At 38.8% G+C, this 18,819-nt stretch overlaps 1 protein-coding gene and 1 long non-coding RNA gene across 2 annotated transcripts; one reads left to right on the forward strand and one right to left on the reverse strand.

The window, feature by feature from the left end:
- The first annotated feature begins 1,152 nt into the window (after positions 1–1,152).
- dnaja2b (DnaJ heat shock protein family (Hsp40) member A2b) lies at positions 1,153–6,558 on the forward strand. The gene is made up of 9 exons (XM_033967904.2): positions 1,153–1,649; positions 2,620–2,679; positions 2,762–2,985; positions 3,792–3,872; positions 3,943–4,076; positions 4,150–4,346; positions 4,709–4,853; positions 4,941–5,068; positions 5,147–6,558. Exons 1-9 carry the CDS (start codon positions 1,572–1,574, stop codon positions 5,330–5,332), a joined length of 1,233 nt encoding a protein of 410 aa, XP_033823795.1. The 5' UTR covers positions 1,153–1,571; the 3' UTR covers positions 5,333–6,558.
- A 1,592-nt stretch (positions 6,559–8,150) lies between these two features.
- Positions 8,151–9,682, reverse strand: LOC129456341 (uncharacterized). Its single transcript, XR_008648719.1, has 4 exons — positions 9,614–9,682; positions 9,019–9,117; positions 8,282–8,373; positions 8,151–8,214 (listed from the first exon to the last, which is right to left on the reverse strand). It is a non-coding gene; the product is annotated as an uncharacterized LOC129456341 (long non-coding RNA).
- Between the last annotated feature and the right edge of the window lie 9,137 nt (positions 9,683–18,819).

Genomic DNA, 18,819 nt, shown 5'->3' on the forward strand with positions numbered 1-18,819 from the left:
TATCACTGAAGATATCTAGAAAGAAAGAAATAAGCAGTGGGCCAACAGCCTTTTTCGTGCAACTGATAAATCTTCACTAAGGGAGGGCGTGTTTTTTTCTGACATGATCAACATTTATCAGGGAAAATAAATACATTTGTAACCGCTCTTGATTTCTTACACATGTTTAGTAATTTGTAACTTTTTGTGGACACTCAAACCCCACCCACCTGTTCTCCCACTTTTGCCATGCTCCCAACCACAAGCGAAGATGTGCTCCATGTAAAAGTGTGTATTTGCAGGACTGTGTTTAGGTTTTATGTTTATGAGCTTAGTTTATTGAGATTCATATTGTGTGTCTCTACCATGGATCAATTATAGAATTTCTACCCTGTACCAGCTTTCACAGCAACCTCAATAACAGAAACAATACCAAAAGCGTCCACAAAAGAAGGAAACCAACTGCGTAATAACTAGTTCGTGCTGTGTATGGATGTATATTGTAAGCATAATTTCAGGAAATCTACTAATGACTAATAACTGATAACACAGGAGCGTGCTGGCATTACGTTGATGCAAAAGATTACGACTTTATTGTTTGCAAATGTTCAACATTGTCGCAATCGCATTATTCTTACATGAAGCCGATCTCCAGCCCTTGTTTGTTTGTGTTGTGAGCAACTTTGGTCTATGGTTGTGAGCTCGCTGATTGGTTCATGGTCAAAATCTATGGGGTACTATTGGTTCACAGCTGTGGCGTTTGTCTGAGAAGATAAATGTGTGAATTTTGAGCAGGTGGCGCTGCAGTGTTGAACGGAATATTGTAAAACTATATACAACTTAATGAATGCTTTGTCCTGTTTCCTCACACATTACAAACTGACACACACATCACCATAGCAAAGAACATAGAGCTCACTTTAATGTTAACACACTTTGATCTGTGGTGAAAACTTTTAGCTCATTAAGTTCACATATAACCATGTATCATTGTTTTACAACACCCAGTCCTTTCTGGCTGACTTTAAGCATCTGTGTTGATATAAAAAATAGATAGAAGAGAACCAAGAAGAAACAACTTAACAAATTTGAATCACATTTCTATGATCCAATCAGCTGCCAGTCCGCTGTTAGACACACGCGCTGACAACACTGCATTTCCCATCATACTTTAGGCTTTGTAGTCCATGAAGGCGGTAGCTGCAGCTGCTTTTTTCGCCTTTTGCCGTCTTGCAAGGCGCCTGCAGCCGCCTTGATCTCACGATATTACCGGTGTCTACATAGCGGTGTCGTAGAGCCGTCCGCCTGCGCCACCGTGCTCATTTTAAACACACCTAATTATTGTTCTTGACTTGTGTGGAAAACTCCAGAAAGAGCGTATATCCTGGCACCCCCGCTCTTCGCTGGTGGCTGGGTGCTGTTGAGGTTGCCTCTTGGGGTGTCTCTTGCGGTGTCTCTCGCGGTGTGTCTCGGGGTGCCGCTGTTTTTAGGCATACGGGGCAGTCGGGGGCTGTCCGCGGCTGCGCTCAGCTGACTCTGGGTTGACTCTCCGCAGAGGCTCGTTCACTGTTAGCCTTTAGCCTGTTAGCATCATGGCGAATGTCGCGGATACCAGGCTCTACGATATCCTTGGAGTTTCGCCCTCGGTTTCGGAAAATGAGCTGAAAAAGGTACGTACTCAAAACCAAGCAGATATTTGGTAGACGAGCAAACAAAAGAAAATACGAAGAGAGATCTTCCGTGGACAGCAGCCTGGTATATTTTAGAGTTGACAACGTGAGCTAGTTCATGTAGCTTTAGCTCAAATGCTAAAAGCAGTTGGCAGTGCGCTAGCCGTGCCAAGATCGTTTCCACCGGGACTGAATGTGCGCTAACCCGCGGGACTGGGTCACTGACAGTCCGCGGTTATTGTCCATATGTCGTATAAAGCTGTTTTTATAGATGACAAGTAGAAGACCTGCTGATAACATCTTCAGTTTGTAACCAGTGAACACACATATCAGGAGTAGGAGCTAGCAAACAGGCTCCTTAATGGAAAAAAAAAACAACCTCCAGTCAAGTCTGCACTTTATTTGGATTAGCCCTTTACAAAACTACGCATTAAAAGCACCTTTTGGACTGTAGAACCATTATTCAGGTTAAACAATGGAAAAGTGTAACTGTTACTAACCTTGTTACAATTATGAAATAGGCTAATGGATATGAGCGTGTAATGAACCACACAGGTGGATCTCCTCTGACACAGCTTTTATAATAACAGTGAACGTCATCCCTTATTCCCTTCTGCCTCTGCAACACAGGCTAGAGAAGACTTAAATTTAACAATGATTATACTATCACCAGATCTGTATTATACAGGTAAAATTATATGTTCTTTATTACATTAATATTATTTAGCGTAACTACAATACACATATTTTATTCAGATAATGAAATGATTACTTTGTTATTCAGTATATGTGTAATAAATGAGTGGTTACTAGGCCCACATACAGAGCGGCTTGATTGGAGATGTCACCAGCAGTGAGTCCTCAGAGTGGCTGGTGTTTTTGACAGGCCAAGCCTTTCAGAAGAGAGCAAAGATGGAAAGAGTCTCAACAGGATCGTCCACAAAACTTAAAACACATTGTATTTTTCTAGGCCTACCGAAAATTAGCCAAAGAGTACCATCCAGACAAGAATCCTGATGCTGGGGATAAGGTAGGATTGAATAAAAAAGCATGAATGAGATATACATTGCAAATTATATGAACTGCTTGTATCAACTTGTTTGTATTTCTAGTTTAAAGAGATCAGCTTTGCCTATGAAGTACTGTCCAACCCAGAGAAGAAGGAGCTGTATGACCGTTATGGAGAGCAGGGGCTTCGGGAGGGCGGGGGTCCCGGGCCCGGCATGGATGACATCTTCTCCCACATCTTTGGGGGAGGGCTGTTTGGGTTCATGGATGGAGGACGAAGGCGTAATGGTGGGCGGAGGAGAGGCGAGGACATGGTGCACCCTCTGAAGTAGGTTTGACAGTACATTTTACTCAAATTCAATTTTGATACTAAGGAATAGACTCAATACCGATTACAATACTGCAACGATAATTAAAACACTCTTTATTTTGACAATAAAATCTGATTTTCAACATTAAATCGTAGTACTTTCTTTTATATTACTATGTGACCTTATGTTTGTGTAATCCTTCATTCATCAAGGTAATGGGCCTATACTATGCATATGCATTGGTGTCCATTGCCACATAATGTGGTCTTATTCTTGCCTCTGATAGAGCTCAAGATCATTCCAAAGCTATTCAGGAAAGGTTCATTTCTGTGAATGTGACTTTTTTAGTATCAATAATCTAATGAGCATCTAGTTTTCCATACTAATTTTGGTATTGATTTATCTGATTTTTGATACTTTTGGCAACCCTAAGTATATGTGTTAAAGGTACTCTAAGTAACATTTCCAGTGGATGGTCCATAACATGGATATGTTAAAGCCTTTTGTGAAAAGGATCACAGTATGGAATTAATTTAATTGATCTAGCATTTATTTATCAATTGTGGGTGTTTTGGTGCTTATTAATACTTTGAAAAAGATGCATTCATCTTCTGAGCAGAGCACCCTTACACAGGTCTTACCTGTAACTTTGCATGGTGGTGTCACCTGTCACAACCTGTCTTCATGGAGATGGATATGTTTAATCTCACACTGTAGAAGACTCTAAGCAATAACATTTCCAAGCGGGTGGCCAATATGCCATTAGAAAAGTTCTGCAGTGCACCTTTAATGTTTGTTTTTACTAAATGTCATTGTGTTGCAGAGTTTCTCTGGAGGACCTCTACAATGGGAAAACCACAAAACTACAGCTCAGTAAGAATGTGCTGTGTAGTGCGTGCAATGGGTGAGTCTTCATGTTCACTGTATATTCAGTTTGACACAAAGGTCTGACTTGTCTATGTGTCCTCCTTCAGTCAGGGGGGTAAGGCTGGGGCTGTTCAGAAATGTACTGCATGCAGAGGGCGAGGGATGCGGGTCATGATCAGACAGCTGGCTCCTGGGATGGTCCAACAGATGCAGTCCGTATGCACAGACTGTAACGGAGAAGGTAACGTTAGTGTTCTCAGTCACTTTACCAGGGTGCTGAGAGCTGTGAGTGAACCCCAGAGCCCTGTGTGCAGGTGAAGTCATCAACGAGAAGGACCGCTGTAAGAAGTGCGAAGGTCACAAGGTCAGTAAGGAGACCAAACTCCTGGAAGTTCACGTGGACAAGGGCATGAAGCACGGTCAGAAGATCACATTCACTGGAGAGGCAGACCAAGCCCCAGGGATAGAACCAGGAGACATCGTCCTGGTGTTGCAGGAGAAGGAGCATGAGGTAACACCGGCTATTCTGTGTCATCACACTGAAGACTAGTTTGACTCACTAGTCAAGTATACTGCCTGGACCAAAAGAAAGTGACAATGTTTTTTGCATATGGATAATATGGATCCAGATTCATTTCAATATCAACATTATTAAAATATTAGCAACATTAAATCTACTGATTGACACTCATTATGTTGTTTAGGATACTATAGTCTATTTTGTTCTTGGGCCAGGCAGTGTATAAGTTTGTAAAAACAAAATAATATAATAAATAAATTTATTTGAAATCCAGATGTGACATAATGTAGAAAGTTTGAAATATGTTTGATAACTTAAACCCAGCTGAATCTAGTCCCTCTGTTCCTAACCAGGATTTTAAGCGTGATGGAAGCGACCTGCACATGGTGCAACGCATCGGTCTTGTGGAGGCTTTGTGTGGTTTCCAGATGACCATCACACATCTAGATGGACGACAGCTGCTTGTCAAATATCCAACTGGAAAGGTTATTGAGCCAGGTAAATGTGATACTTAAGCTGGGATTTGGTCATGACGTATGTACCTAATATAGAACGAGAAAAGTTTCACAACCCATTTGTGCCCAGGTTCTATACGAGTGGTGAAAGGAGAGGGAATGCCTCAGTACAGAAACCCATTTGAGAAAGGAGACCTCTATATTAAGTTTGATGTCCAATTTCCTGAGAACAACTGGATTAGCCCTGAAAAGCTCAATGTGAGTTTAAATTGGGCTGTTAACATTTTAAAGCCTGATTCTAGGCCTTTAGTTTGATGTTGTGCTCACTGTCTCCAGGAGCTGGAGTGCTTGCTGCCCGCTCGCTCGGAGACACCGGTCATCGCTCCTGATGCAGAGGAAGTGGACCTGACAGAGTTTGACAAGAGTCAAGCTGGGGGCGGAGCCAGGAGGGAGGCTTATAATGATAGTTCAGATGAGGAAGGTGGCCACCATGGGCCCGGGGTGCAGTGTGCACACCAGTAGAGACTCCTCTCATAGAAACACACACAGATGTTAGCATATACACAAACTCTGAGCTGACAGACCTGACATGCAGACATGCCCCATTCCTTCTGATATCTGAAGAGGGAATTCTCTGAATCCATACTCAGCCTCACATCCCCTCTCCTCATGGTGCCCATCACATGTAAAATGCTGGAAGAATGATTATTTTGTTTATGGACAGTACTGCTCATAAAAAACACACTCTGAAGGTGTTTCATTATCTGAGCTTCACTGGCTGAACTTGACTTGGTCTGACCTGTTTTCCTCAAAGGCTTTACCCTTCATATGGGGCACACTAGATCACAATAATATAGACCAGTGGCTAAGGTGTAAAGCTGTAGTTTACCAGCACATGCTGCTTTATGCACTGATCTTGCACATACACGTTAAAGTATTGGAAGTAGTGGTGATAATGAAGTTCAGTTCAACATATTCCTAATATCATTTTGCCCTTCGTTTGAGTAAAGCTGTCCCCATAGCACACAGGGGCATGTTTCATAGGCTTTTTGTGGGTGAAATATTTGGAGAATGGCTTGTACAGGTTTAGTTCAGTCTATTCCACACACCTTCCATAGAGCACCTATGGTGGGGTGTGTCTTTAGTTTAAACCCAGCTTCGGTCTTCATAGTGTGAATGTAGGGCTACAGAACTTGACCCTTTTTGTTGAATACTCATCATGATCATGAGGACACAGGTGTACTATGTATGTGTGTGACACAGGAGCCACAGTTGAATGTTTGTTTAGCATTAGTGTTTCTGCTTTGTGTTGGACTGCAGTGCGCTTGTACATAAATATACAGTCATATAAAAGAAATGGATTCTCATTTGCTTCACTTTAGACCACCCTCCCCTCTCCTCTGGATTCACACAGCCCCTCTATACAAACACTTCACATATTTGTTCAGTTGTTTGCCAAATGTCATTGGGCTTGCTCATTAAATCTCCGTTAACTTGTAAATACATCCTTCTTAGGTGCAGTGGGCCTCTACAACAGCGTCCTGTGTGTTATGTAAGCACCAAGCAGAAACCTAAATCAATCTTATAAGTAAAAAGGCGCTATGTGGAAGGTCGACCTGCACCTTCAGGACTCATGGTGTATGTAATTTAGTCCACTGGGGTTTGACGTGTACACAACGGAGGGGAGCAGTGATAAATTAATGTTAATGCTTATGTTTGTCCAGGTTATTAAAATGTATAAGAAACCAGCCATGTGCCCTGTTACTTTTTCCTTCTATTCACTGAAAGTCTATGACATGAAACTGTAAAGAAGACCACACTAAGGTAATACCAGGCGCCCCATTGCACACTCTGTGGTTATCCAGTCTAAAGGGCACAAACCAAAAATATATACTGAATATTGATTTATTGATAAAACTGCATTTGGTGAGAAGTGTATTGTCAAAAACGTACAGAACATCTTTGAAGACTTGTATCAAAATTTTCAATTACACATCAGTAGACTGAAGAAGACGGTAGCAAAACCAACACAATTGTGCCAGGGTATGCTCACAATGTTTGAACGTTTAATTAGGGCTGCAAGATTAATCACAATCAAAATCACAATTTCAATGGACGCAATTACCTAATTACAAAGGTTGTGATTTTTGAAGTGCCATAATTTCCTCCACAAACCACAAAATATCCTGTCTTATCCTACATAAGAACTGCTAACTCTGTAGTAGAGAACCATAAGAACATGTGAAATGTGATCCTTATAGGAATTAATATTAATTAATACTTAAGTCTTTGTATCAATTCTTCTGAACGTGCTTAAAATGTGATGTTTGAACAGAATCCTATTTTATAAAACAAAAACTGCAAATCTACCACAATGCTGTCCAAAAAAAAAAAAATCTATTTGATCAAAGGGTCAGCGATTTGAATCCCAAACATCAATGGTAGAACAGCCAAATCTAGTGACGCAAGGATTGGTGGCGTGATTCCAGCTTCCACGGATGAATACTGTTGCCGTGTCCTTGGGCAAGACACTTAACCCCCTCGTCCCCAGTGTCTGTGTACACTGGTGTATGATGTGTGTGTGTGAATGGGTGAGTGGTTCCTTAATGTAAAGCGCTTTGTGTGCCTTGAAGGTAGAAAAGCACTATATAAATGTGATTATTTACTATTAACCTCAAATTGGTGGTGATCTACATTATAACATGTACTAACAAAAACATAACATGGAGCATACTGCATAAATTAAAACTTAACAAAATTCCAAATAATCATTGAGGCATTCTTTGGGTAGTGTTGCTCCTGGGCATTGGTGTTGAAAATGAGCCTTGGTTATAATCCCTGAGACATTGACAATGGCTACTCTACCCAGAGGTGGGTAGAGTAGCCAAAGACTGTAAAGTTAGAGTAAAAAAAGTCAAGTAAGAGTTACTTAAAGAATAACTGTTTGGACTTAAATTCAGATTTTTCATTTAAAGGTAATGTAATTAGAAGGACAAAACATTAAATAATGCACAAAATCTTGAACTTTAAATAGAGAAAAAAAATACATATGAAGGAAAGTTGCAAGAAACATAAATGTTAAAATCATTTCATATCAATATAAAGCTTTTGTCACTTGTAGACTTACTCACAGTGGGAAGAGTAAACACAACTTTTACTCAAGTAAGAGTACTGTTACTTCAATAAACGCATTACTCAAGTTGGAGGCAAGTAAATGTAATTGAGTACTACCCATGTCTGCGTGGGTTACTAGATAATCTGTGTTTATTGTGTACAAATAATAAATAAACTGAGAATGAAAAGGAGTAGACATTAACCGTGTCTTATCTCAGTCACCATCCTCCTTGATTTTGGTGTGGTGCAGTCCTGTGGGGATCAGAAGCTCCTTAAACCCGGCTGTGTTTCTGGAGAAGAAAAGCCAGAGTTACACCACTGCTCTATGTGGGGCTGACCTCATATGGAGGGACTGACTTGTCTCTCTTGGACTGCAGGATGTAGGAGCGCTCTCGTCTTAGCTGCTCCAGTCTCTCCTTCACCACCGCCTTCTGCTGCTGGATGTCCTCCTACAAAACCAATCCAATTACTATGGAATATATCTTGTAAGGCATAAAATTCAGCCAGGAATTCTTCCTTGTTCCTACCACCAGTCAATCATAGCCTGCTAAATTAAATTCTCACCAAATGCACTCTCTTTCCTGAGAATATATTCCACGTTAAGGAATTTAATGATGGCAGTTTGGTGCCTGTCAAACTGCAAACTGCTGAACTCTGTAAAACTGTAAAAGTCTCACTGTACGATCCTTGTGCAATATTCTATTCATACCTCACTGTTGTAAAACTGTACATGAAGATGTAAATATGTTATGAGGGTACTATATTCGTATAATTTCAGTTAAAATGTAGTTTTAATTTTCACTGAGAGTTGAGTTGATAAAGACTCATTGTACCTATTTTCTTTATGTTGCTGATATTTACATTTTCTTAACTTTTTGAGAACTATTCTGCTTGTTGGCTGCATGTCTGTATTCTTGGGGAGGTCTAAAAGTAATTCTGATTCTTCAGTGCCACTGATGCAACCTGTCAGAAGCAGTGGGGTTTTCTCCATTACACTCTCCCTTCATCACATCACTGAGGCCTGTACCTGCAGATGCACCTTAGTTGTAATAAGAAGTGCCTGGTTGTAATAGGTAGTACCCTCTAGTGGTTACCTGTGGGAGGTCATGTGTGAGCAGTCTGAGTCTGTCTTTGAGGCAAAGCTGTTCCTCCTCAGCCTTCCTGCTCTGGATGATAGAGAGGTGCTCCTGGACCTGACAGAGATGATGATATGTGAGTATTTGTATCAGAGAAAACTTAAGGAACAAGTTGTAACTGACCCCTATTTCACCAATTGATACACTGACGACCTTTCTTGTAAACAATTACAGTGAGTATATTGTTATGTGTCGTTGCTGCCCTCCATCTCAATTTCCAACTGTACACTTTTCAAAAGGTTTTATATTGTGCACATTAACAGTGTACATTCATTAACAAGACAATAGCAAATGTAAATATGCCTGGATTTAAGATACAAAGATAATTGGATTAGATAATTGGATTAGTTGGGTTAAGTTCCAGTTTATTCCTTTTTTTTTTTTTTACAGTGCAAGTGTGAACAAACCCTTAAACATGGGTATTGAAACAAGCCCAGTTTCAGAGACCATTTCAATGTATCAGGCCATGTTTTCGTTATATAACATATCTAACCTGTAATTTTCTATGTAGACTGTGAATGAGAACTTTCAGCCCTGTTTGGCTGTTGTGTACCTTGAGCAGCTGCCTCTCCCTGTCCCTCTGCTGCCTCTGCTCCACTCTCCTCTGCAGGTTCACCAGACTGCGCATGGTCTGCTCCCTCTCCACAGCAGACACACAATCGACAGAGGAAAACTTCTCTACTCTTCTCTCCTGGAAATTATGGTGATGGAGACAGGGGTCAAATAATATTACTTTGTCTCCAGAGCTGCTATAATGTTTGTATAGTTAATGTGTATCTGTTACTAATGACTTACTGTGTTGTCTGCATTCAGTCCTGGATCTTTTAGTTGCGACTTCTTAGCGCTTAGATGTTCGCCCTCCACTGTTACTGCCACATTGTTGGGTCGTTCATGGTGCAGAACCAGTTCCTCAGAACTGGAGGAGTTTTTTGATGATGCTAGAAGGTCCTCTGCCACCAGAACCTGTACTCTGTTTTCCTCTTCACTTACAGATGTGTCAACCCCAACCCCAAGTGTTGCCAGCTATACAACACACATATGACAAATGGAGAAAAGTCTACATTACAATATGTTATTAATATGTTATATATACAATATGTACAGGGATACATTTTAACTGTTCAATGTGGTAATGGCTAGTACGGTTGTCCAAAAAATTGATACCCAGATACTAAAAATACTAACACTGGTTTGAACTAGAGGTATCATGGTACTAAAATTTCAAACTTGATTTCAATACTAAGATATAGACTTTATACTCAATACCAATTTTGATACCACAATGATAATAATAAAAAAAAAATACACACTCTTTATCTAGACAATAGAATGTCATTTTCAACAGTAAATCATAGTACTTTCTTTTATATTACCATGTGGCCTTATATTTGTGTATTCCTTCAGTACGTTCCATAGTGGTCCATGGGTCTATACTAATCTATGTGTCTTATATTTGTTCTGTTGCAACTCAAGATCATTCTAAAGCTATTCATGAAAGGTTCATTTCTGTCCTGGGAATGTGATTTTTAGTATCAATACTTGTTCAAATGAGTATCCATCTACTAGTGTCTGATTTTCGATACTTTGGAAACCGTAATTTCAACAAATATCTTTTAAAAAATCACATGTCGACACAAGTCGAACAAATATTGACTCTGTATCAAGTATCAAGGCTTTTCCTTAGTTTCAAAATGAAAACTGGAGAGTCACTGTTCTCACAAAAAAATGATTATACTTTATGTAACTAGCTACAGCTATGTAGGATATTCACTAGCATGTAAGTTGGTATTTTAGATTACAAACTATTACAATCAACAATGATCACTGATATTTTATTAATTTATCATATGAGTATAAGGTCAGTTACAAACACCTGGCTGCAGGGGCGGAGTTTGAATTATACTGTTCCTCATATGTCCAGACCCCACCCCTCCTCCCCCCTCAGTCTCTCCTTTAGTCCTTCAGGCACTGCCCAGTTTAGCAGCTTTATCTGAAATGTGGTTGCGATGGTGTTTTGGTTTTTAGTCCCACTTTAATACATACATACTTTAAGTCTGAAAAACTGGTACTGTCATTTGGTTAGCTCTGACTGTTACAGAATTACCTGCTCCGTGTTGCAGTCCTGTCTCTGCTCTCCATCATTAGTTTCACACATTGTCTGCTGTAGGTTGGTCTCATTTGGCTGCAGTCCTAAGTCTCCACCCTCTACAGGACAGTTGGGATTGGGTGTTTTACTCCAGGCCAGTGTGATCAGAGATGCCTGGATCTCTTCTGGACTCTTCCCTGGTTCCTCCTCAGCTCCTCCGTGTGGGTCAGAAGCACCCAGAACCTCCAGGTAGGGTAGACCGGCCATGACAGCCCCACAGCCTGTAGCACAAATGAATGGTGCATCTCAAACTATGATACACGTGCTACTAAAGGTACTTCCATTTTTATTGTGGTGCTACTTCACTGTTTAATAAAAGTACTCAGCAAAGTACGTGAGTAAAAGTTAAGCATTAATAAGTGTGGAACTGACTTGAATAAGAGTTGTGTTGCAAATCAACCAACAGCAATTAATTATTTTAAGTAATCCATCAGTCAAATTCAGTTTATTTCTATGGCAAAGTCCTAACCCAAATATCGAGTCATTATGCATGATATTAGAATATAATGTAATCAAGATCTAATAAATAAATCTTAACTTGTAAAAAACTTCTTACATAAGGATGACTTTTCTGAAGTACTACTACCACTACACTACTTTCCTCTTCAGCTAATTCTACTGGTATTACTCATATAGATGGCATATTTATACAGGTGCACCATGACTTTCCAACTTTTCTGTTGGAAGGTCTGCCTCCGGCTTGTCATCACAGAGATGTCTTCTTGTATTCATTCAACTCCATGTGTTTTTTTTCTATAAATAACCTTAAAATGCACCTAAGCTAAAACATGCATTCTTATTGTGAACTCCTTATATTACTATCCATCGAATGTTTAAAGCCATACTGTGAAAAGCTCCAGTCAAAGCCATCGCTGGGATTCAGATGACAGCATTCTATAGGTCAATAATATTTAATAGAGATTGGGGGTGGCTAAAATTAATATTGTTAAAATGCAGATTTTTGTTGTATTGCATGTAACAAGTTAATGATCCAGTCACTAATAGAAATGATCAGGTTCAACATTTATGAATTAAACTTTTGGATATTTCATTGTAAAGTATAATGTAATTAATAGGGAATTCTCTTGCCCCCCCATACAAGAGTAGGACATCATCACATTGTAAAATCTGAAAAACACTTATTATTTCTCCATAGAAACTAGCAGGTAATGGATGCTCCACCACAAGACATATAACACAGCATTAATTATGATGACCATAAAGGGTTTTACTTTTTGAAAATTTTAGTTAACACATTTCTATATAAAATAAAACAGTTAAAACCCTGCAGTGCTCACCTGTACATACATCAGACTGTAGTGGATCCTCTGTCCCCTCTATACTCACAGGGCTGGGCTCTGTGTCTCTCAGGGTACTGCTGCCCTGCTCCTGTGCTGATGTCATAATGTTTCTGCTGGGCTGTAGTGGGTTAGACTGATCTGGTTCTGTGGGCTGATCCGTGGACAGCAGCTGGAGCAGAGTGGGCAGACACTGAGCCTGTAGACCAGACCTGAAGTCCTCCAGGAGAGACAGGAGAGCACGTGGGCTCTGAAAATATCACATATCATTTTTATTCAAACAAAGTTCTTCTGTAGCTACTTCAGACACATTTGGATCAGTTTTGTCTTATTTTATTTTAGTTTAAAGCAAAATAAGTGCTGTTTTCAGTCTCTGCACAGGTATCAGTTGATGCTTAAATGCATAGTATCAAAATCAGTATTGGAACAGAAAAAGCTTGATTGGTGCATTCCTATGAAAGGAAGTATAGTGTAAAAGTATAGGCCTACAGTTGAATAGTAGTTATAGAGTATATCTCTACCTTGTCCAGCAGGCTGGGCAGCAGCACAGACCCCTGCACCTCCTGCAGTTTCAGTAGGTCCATGAGGAGCCTAAGTCTACAGTCCTGTACCCTGGGCTCACTCTGGGTTTGGCTCTTCAGACTAGTATAGACCTGCTGTATTCTTCTTACACAGGCAGCTCGAAGATCTGCAGGTTTTTCACTGTTCTCTGTTGAAAAGGAATAAACAAAGATAAGCAACTCATTCCAAGTAGAAGCTAGGTAGAGAAGTCAAATGTTATCAAATGTAAGAGTTTAAATGCAGAAAACAGATATCTCTATATTTTCTTTTTGTTATCATCTTCTACAGATTTTATCAAGGAACATAATGACTAGTGGACAGAAGTGGGTAGTACTCCATTACATTTACTCAGTTACATTTACTTGAGTAACGTTTTTTAATTATACTTTTCAGAGTACTTTTCTAGCAGCATACTTTTACTTCTACTTGAGTATAACTTTCATTAAATTAGCAGTACTCTTACATGAGTTAAGTTTTGGTTACTCTTCCCACTGTGACAAAAGCTATACATTGACAATATGATATTATTTGAATATTTGTTTCTTGCACCGCTCCTTCTGATATGATTTAGATTCCATGCATTATTTAATGTCTTGTCATTTCAATTACATTGACTTCAAATTATAATTTGTGAATTACTCTTACTTGAGTGGTTTCTTGGCCCACTACTTTGTACTTCTAGTTGAGTAATATTATTTGGATGTTACACTTACTTGAGTACAATTGTGGCTACTTTACCCTCCTCTTATATCAAGGAGGGATGGATTCATATTTTGATGGCAGTAAAATACATTTGACTTTAAAACACTACTATTCAAACTGGAAGCCTCTGATGACCTTTTCAAATTACTTCTTTTTGCAAATGTTGTAACATCTAAATTATATTTCAGTATTTATATAATTCAGTCAGGCTTACATAGATCCATACATAATGTATCTAAAGGTGTAGCCGTGGGCTGTCACAGTTTTGGCCCGTTTTAAGAGAAGTCTAGCCAGAATAAGCCAGAATAAGCTCTATAAGGTTAATTTAAGTCTGCTTTTAGATCTGAGTTAGTCCAAATTTAGTCGGGATAATTCTAGTGGTACGTAAAAAGATACGGTACATATTTTATACTGTGCTAAATTATGTGAAAATGTGAAAAACCGTAAAATACATAAATAGATAAATAAAAATAGAAAATACTATACTCAATACATTTTATACATTTACATTTACTACTATTATACTTTATCTTTAAAGCAGGGGCATTACACTTATATGGGATATTAATTGCTATCACATAAAATATTTAGATCAACATGTTAGTATGGTTAAGTTACCCCCTTTCAGAGTGCTATCACAACACAATCAGCATGCATCCAGCTAATGAAACTACTACGTATGGCATGAGGTTTGTGAAGTTGTAGTGTTTTGTGTTTCATTTTCATTTATCTTTATTTATACTGGAGGAGTCCAATGAGAGCACCAGACTTTTTTTTTTTTTTTCATGAGCGCCCCGTTACAATACAGAACACCACAAAAACAAACAAAACAAATAACTACATAAGTCCCTTTAAAACATTAAAAACAGGTGCAGGTGTGACTAGAAATGTTCATCACCAGATTATTAAAGTACATTAGTGGCACGACTGTATCCAGTTTTGCATGTCCTGGAAATGTATTACATTTTTGGGAAACAAAATAACCAAAAGCTTTTTTGCCCATTTCAGTTATAGTGCGGCCAATTTTTAGATGTAGACAATTATGAGACCTTGGGTTTAAAGCTCCTGTATCAACGTTCAAGAAACAAGTGATCAAGGAGTCCCTTATAAATACATTTTATACAGTGTTCTTCTCTTCTGACAGATTGTGATGGCCAACATACTTTTTCATAGGGTGTACAGTGCTGGGTTTTAATTTCATCACCTGTTATGAAACGAAGGGCTGAGTGAAATAATGTATCTAAAGGTGTCAAAGTAGGTTTTTGAGGTAACTTTGGATTTCATTAAAATCATTTGATCAGCAAAGGAGTACTTGCATACAAAACAGCACCATCTATTTATACATGTATCAGTATTTATTAATGAATATAGTAAAAAGTAGTGGCCCCAAAATTGAGCCTTGGGGCAAATATTTGATTTAAACCCATCGGCCACTACTGCCTGGGATCTGTTTGAAAGATAATTTTGGAACCAATTATACATATCATAGAAGCTTTAGTTAAATTAATAAACAGTGCTACACGATGTTGTTTGTCATCAAGGGCTGAGAAAAACTCATTTAAAATGTTTGTGGTTGCAGTGACAGAACTCTGCTATTTCTGAAACCCAACTGATAAGACTTCGAAATGGAGCATTTATGTAAATAAACTGTAACTTGATTTGCTACTAACTTCTCAAAAACTTTTGCAAAACAACATAATTACATAATAGCCGAAAAGTAGTTACATTAACATAATCAAGATCAGAAGGAACACCATTATTATCTAAAACTTGCAGAGATAAAATACCTAAAGGCCTCACATATTTCCTCTTTAGAATTTACAGTAGCTGAATTCAATAACATATCAGTTGTTAATGTATGAATATAAGGTTCTGAGAGGGATCTTGCTGTCCTCCAGAACTTTGTCGGATTTCCTTGACTTTTAGAGTGACGCTTTAACGCAGACATGAAGGAAGATGTTTTTGAATTTCTAACTGATCTATTTATTTTTTCATGAAAAAATGCCCAATCTAAATCTGACCTAGTTGTGTGTGCAATTTTCTAGGCAGCATTTCTTTCTCTAATTAAACTTACTATTTCTGTTTTGAACCAGGGATTGTTACACTTTTTCATTCCAGTTTTTCTTTTAGGCTCATGTCGGTCTACAATTTCAATAAATGTATAAATAAAAAAAATAACAAGGTCATATTTGTGTCAGGGAATTTGCCTTATAATTATGGGTTTTGTTTGTTAATATTATATCAATGAATGTGGCTGTCTAGGCACAGGTCTAGTTGGAATAGAAGTAGTTGGTGAGATTCAAGGCCATTGTTTTCTATAATGGGTTTGTATATTTGTGGAAAATTGTCATGTGGGAGCACGCGTGACGTAGGCTTGTGGGTCGAGCATTGGACTAAATCTTAGAAGGGTTTGAATAGGGCCAAGGAGAGATCACTAGATAACTCAAGCATGCATTTGATGAGGCAACAAAGTTATGTTAACATAACATGTCCAATGCTCAACACGTCGAGCATTGCACAGAATCTTACTGCTAACCGTACTGCATCCCGTTCAGCTGCGACTCCTGTCGAACCAGATTAGTTGCAGTGTGAGACTCACATGAGAACAAGTGGCTCTGCTGTGCTGTTGCGATCACTGCCTTTGAAGCTGCACGCGCATTATCTAAGGGAAAAGGCTTGCAGTTGCCGTCCGGCAAAAATAGAATCCAATGGGTTTCATCCAGAGCTTTGCAGCATCTCTGCTGGTACCACCGGACTGTACGGTGTGCCGTCTGAGCACCTCTCATATTTTTTACCAGATGGAATACTTGTGGCTACCAGACCGGAGCTGCACCATCTGCAGTCTGAGCCTGTGGTGAGGAGGGTTTAAAAAGGGCCCAGGAGAGATCACTAGATTACTCAAACATGGATTTGATGAGGCAACAAAGTTATGTTAACATGGCAGCAATGCTCCAAAAGTCGATTTTGCATAATACCCCCTTTTAAAAAAATATTATTTATGTTTTATAATGACTATGCCCTACAAATAAACTTACCTTTTGAATTTTAAATGTATAAACAGAATGCCCTCTGCGGCATACCTTAATGTAACTTAATCTTACCCACTTCACTTGCCTTGTTTCAGAGTATCTTCTGTGTGTGTTGTCTCCTGTATTTCCTCGTGGGAGATCCCTTGCAGCAGTTTGATCAGCTGCCTTCTCTCCTGCTCCTGAGTCAACACTAACAGCTGCAGCAGAGCCTATGTGGACAAGAATAGAACATAATTTATTTATTTATTTTTTAATAGTTCTAATAACCACAGGTGTTCTTAAATCTCTGTAATGTACCTGCTGAGGTGTCTGTGAGACTGGCTCCACTTTGTGCTCATGGTCTTCAGACTGGAGCAGGAGGGCTGCTAGCTCTGCTCTCTGTGGACTGTGCACATTTGGCCTGGATATAGATAGATATAAAGTGCACCAAAAGTTACTGTGGTATAGGGCTATCAAGAAGCATCAAAAATCAGATACTAATCAATATTAAAACTACCAGTAGTATCCAAACTAGCTACTCATTTGAGCAAGTATCAATACTACAAAATGTCACATTCACAGGATAGAAATTAACATTTCCTGAAAAGCAATAGAATGATCTTGAGTTGTATCAGAAGAAGTATAAGACCACTCAGATTAGTATTCTCCGATGGACCACTATGGAACCTACTGTATTTGGACAACTGAGGGATTTGACAGATATAAGACGACATGGTAATATAAAAGAAAGTACTATGATTTAATGTTGAAAATCTAAATAAAAGGTGAGTTATATTAGCAAGGATAAGGGGAAAGAAAAGAAGAGGTGTGAAAGTGCATGTGTAGCTTTCTTAAAGGTGCACTGTGTAACTTTTCTGGTGGAGGTCTGCAATTTACTCATATCCATGGAGATGGTTTTGCTTTGCCTGGAATATTTCACAGTAAGATATTAAACAATCTTCTCACCAGATCAACCTACAGGATCTGTGGAGAAGCGAGCCCACTCACAGTAAGATAGCATTTTTTTCAAGGTATTTCTGAGTATGAAAAACGCCTGTAATGATATATAATGACATATTCTGGAAATGTTGTGTAATATCTTATTGTGTAAAATAATTTGCATAATAATGAAAAAATAACTACAGGAGTTAAAAGCACAAATACAGTGTTTAAAACGAAACAGGAATATGTTTTGTCATTAACAATTTTTCTTAACCTAATATTTTGACATTATTCCTCCAAATGTAACTTCTCAGCATACACAGTATGAATGTGATGAGAGGTGATTCATTGAGAGGGAAAAGTAGTCGGCTGTGGTTGGCTGACAACAATAGACATCTTAAACCATCTCACCAGCTTTCCCAGGACTGCTGAGCTTCTAAAACAGCACCATATGACTGCTTTTGTCTCTGAGCTCGGACAGTGGCCAGTCTGATGTACAGACACACAAGCCTTAGACTGTCCCTGTTCAACCTACAAGATGAAGATATCACATAAAAAAACAAATAATAATAAAAAAAAAAAAAACTCTATCTGCCAAAGGGGTATGAGCTAAGTACCTGTGAGCCAGATCTTCCAGCACAGTCTTTTCCTGTTGACAAAGTGCATTTAACTTACACAGAAAGGAAACAGCAGACCAGCACTGATCCTGGAATCTGTAAGCGTTTAGTCAAACTACAAATTAGTCAAGCAATTCAAGTATGATGTTCAAACCTGTGGCGTACAAAAGTATGGATATTCAAGTTAGGCTGTACTGTTTTCATGTACAAGATTACAAATATTTTTGATATCTTTTTTCTTTCATAGTTATAGTCCTCATATAGACACGTCCTAACTGAGCACACCATATTTCTGAAGTTGAATATTGAGAGTCAGATTAAATAATCCATTCCAATAATTCACCACATTTATAATGTTATTGAATGTTTTACCTTGACAATACAGAGCAATGGTGGTATGCAAATCTGTTGGCTAGTAGTGCTGTCAGTTTAACCAGTCCATACATACTTTTGCCAAACATACTTTTATACCATAGATGCTTCAT

Source organism: Periophthalmus magnuspinnatus, chromosome 6, assembly GCF_009829125.3.
Source record: "Periophthalmus magnuspinnatus isolate fPerMag1 chromosome 6, fPerMag1.2.pri, whole genome shotgun sequence".
Taxonomy (NCBI): domain Eukaryota; kingdom Metazoa; phylum Chordata; class Actinopteri; order Gobiiformes; family Gobiidae; genus Periophthalmus; species Periophthalmus magnuspinnatus.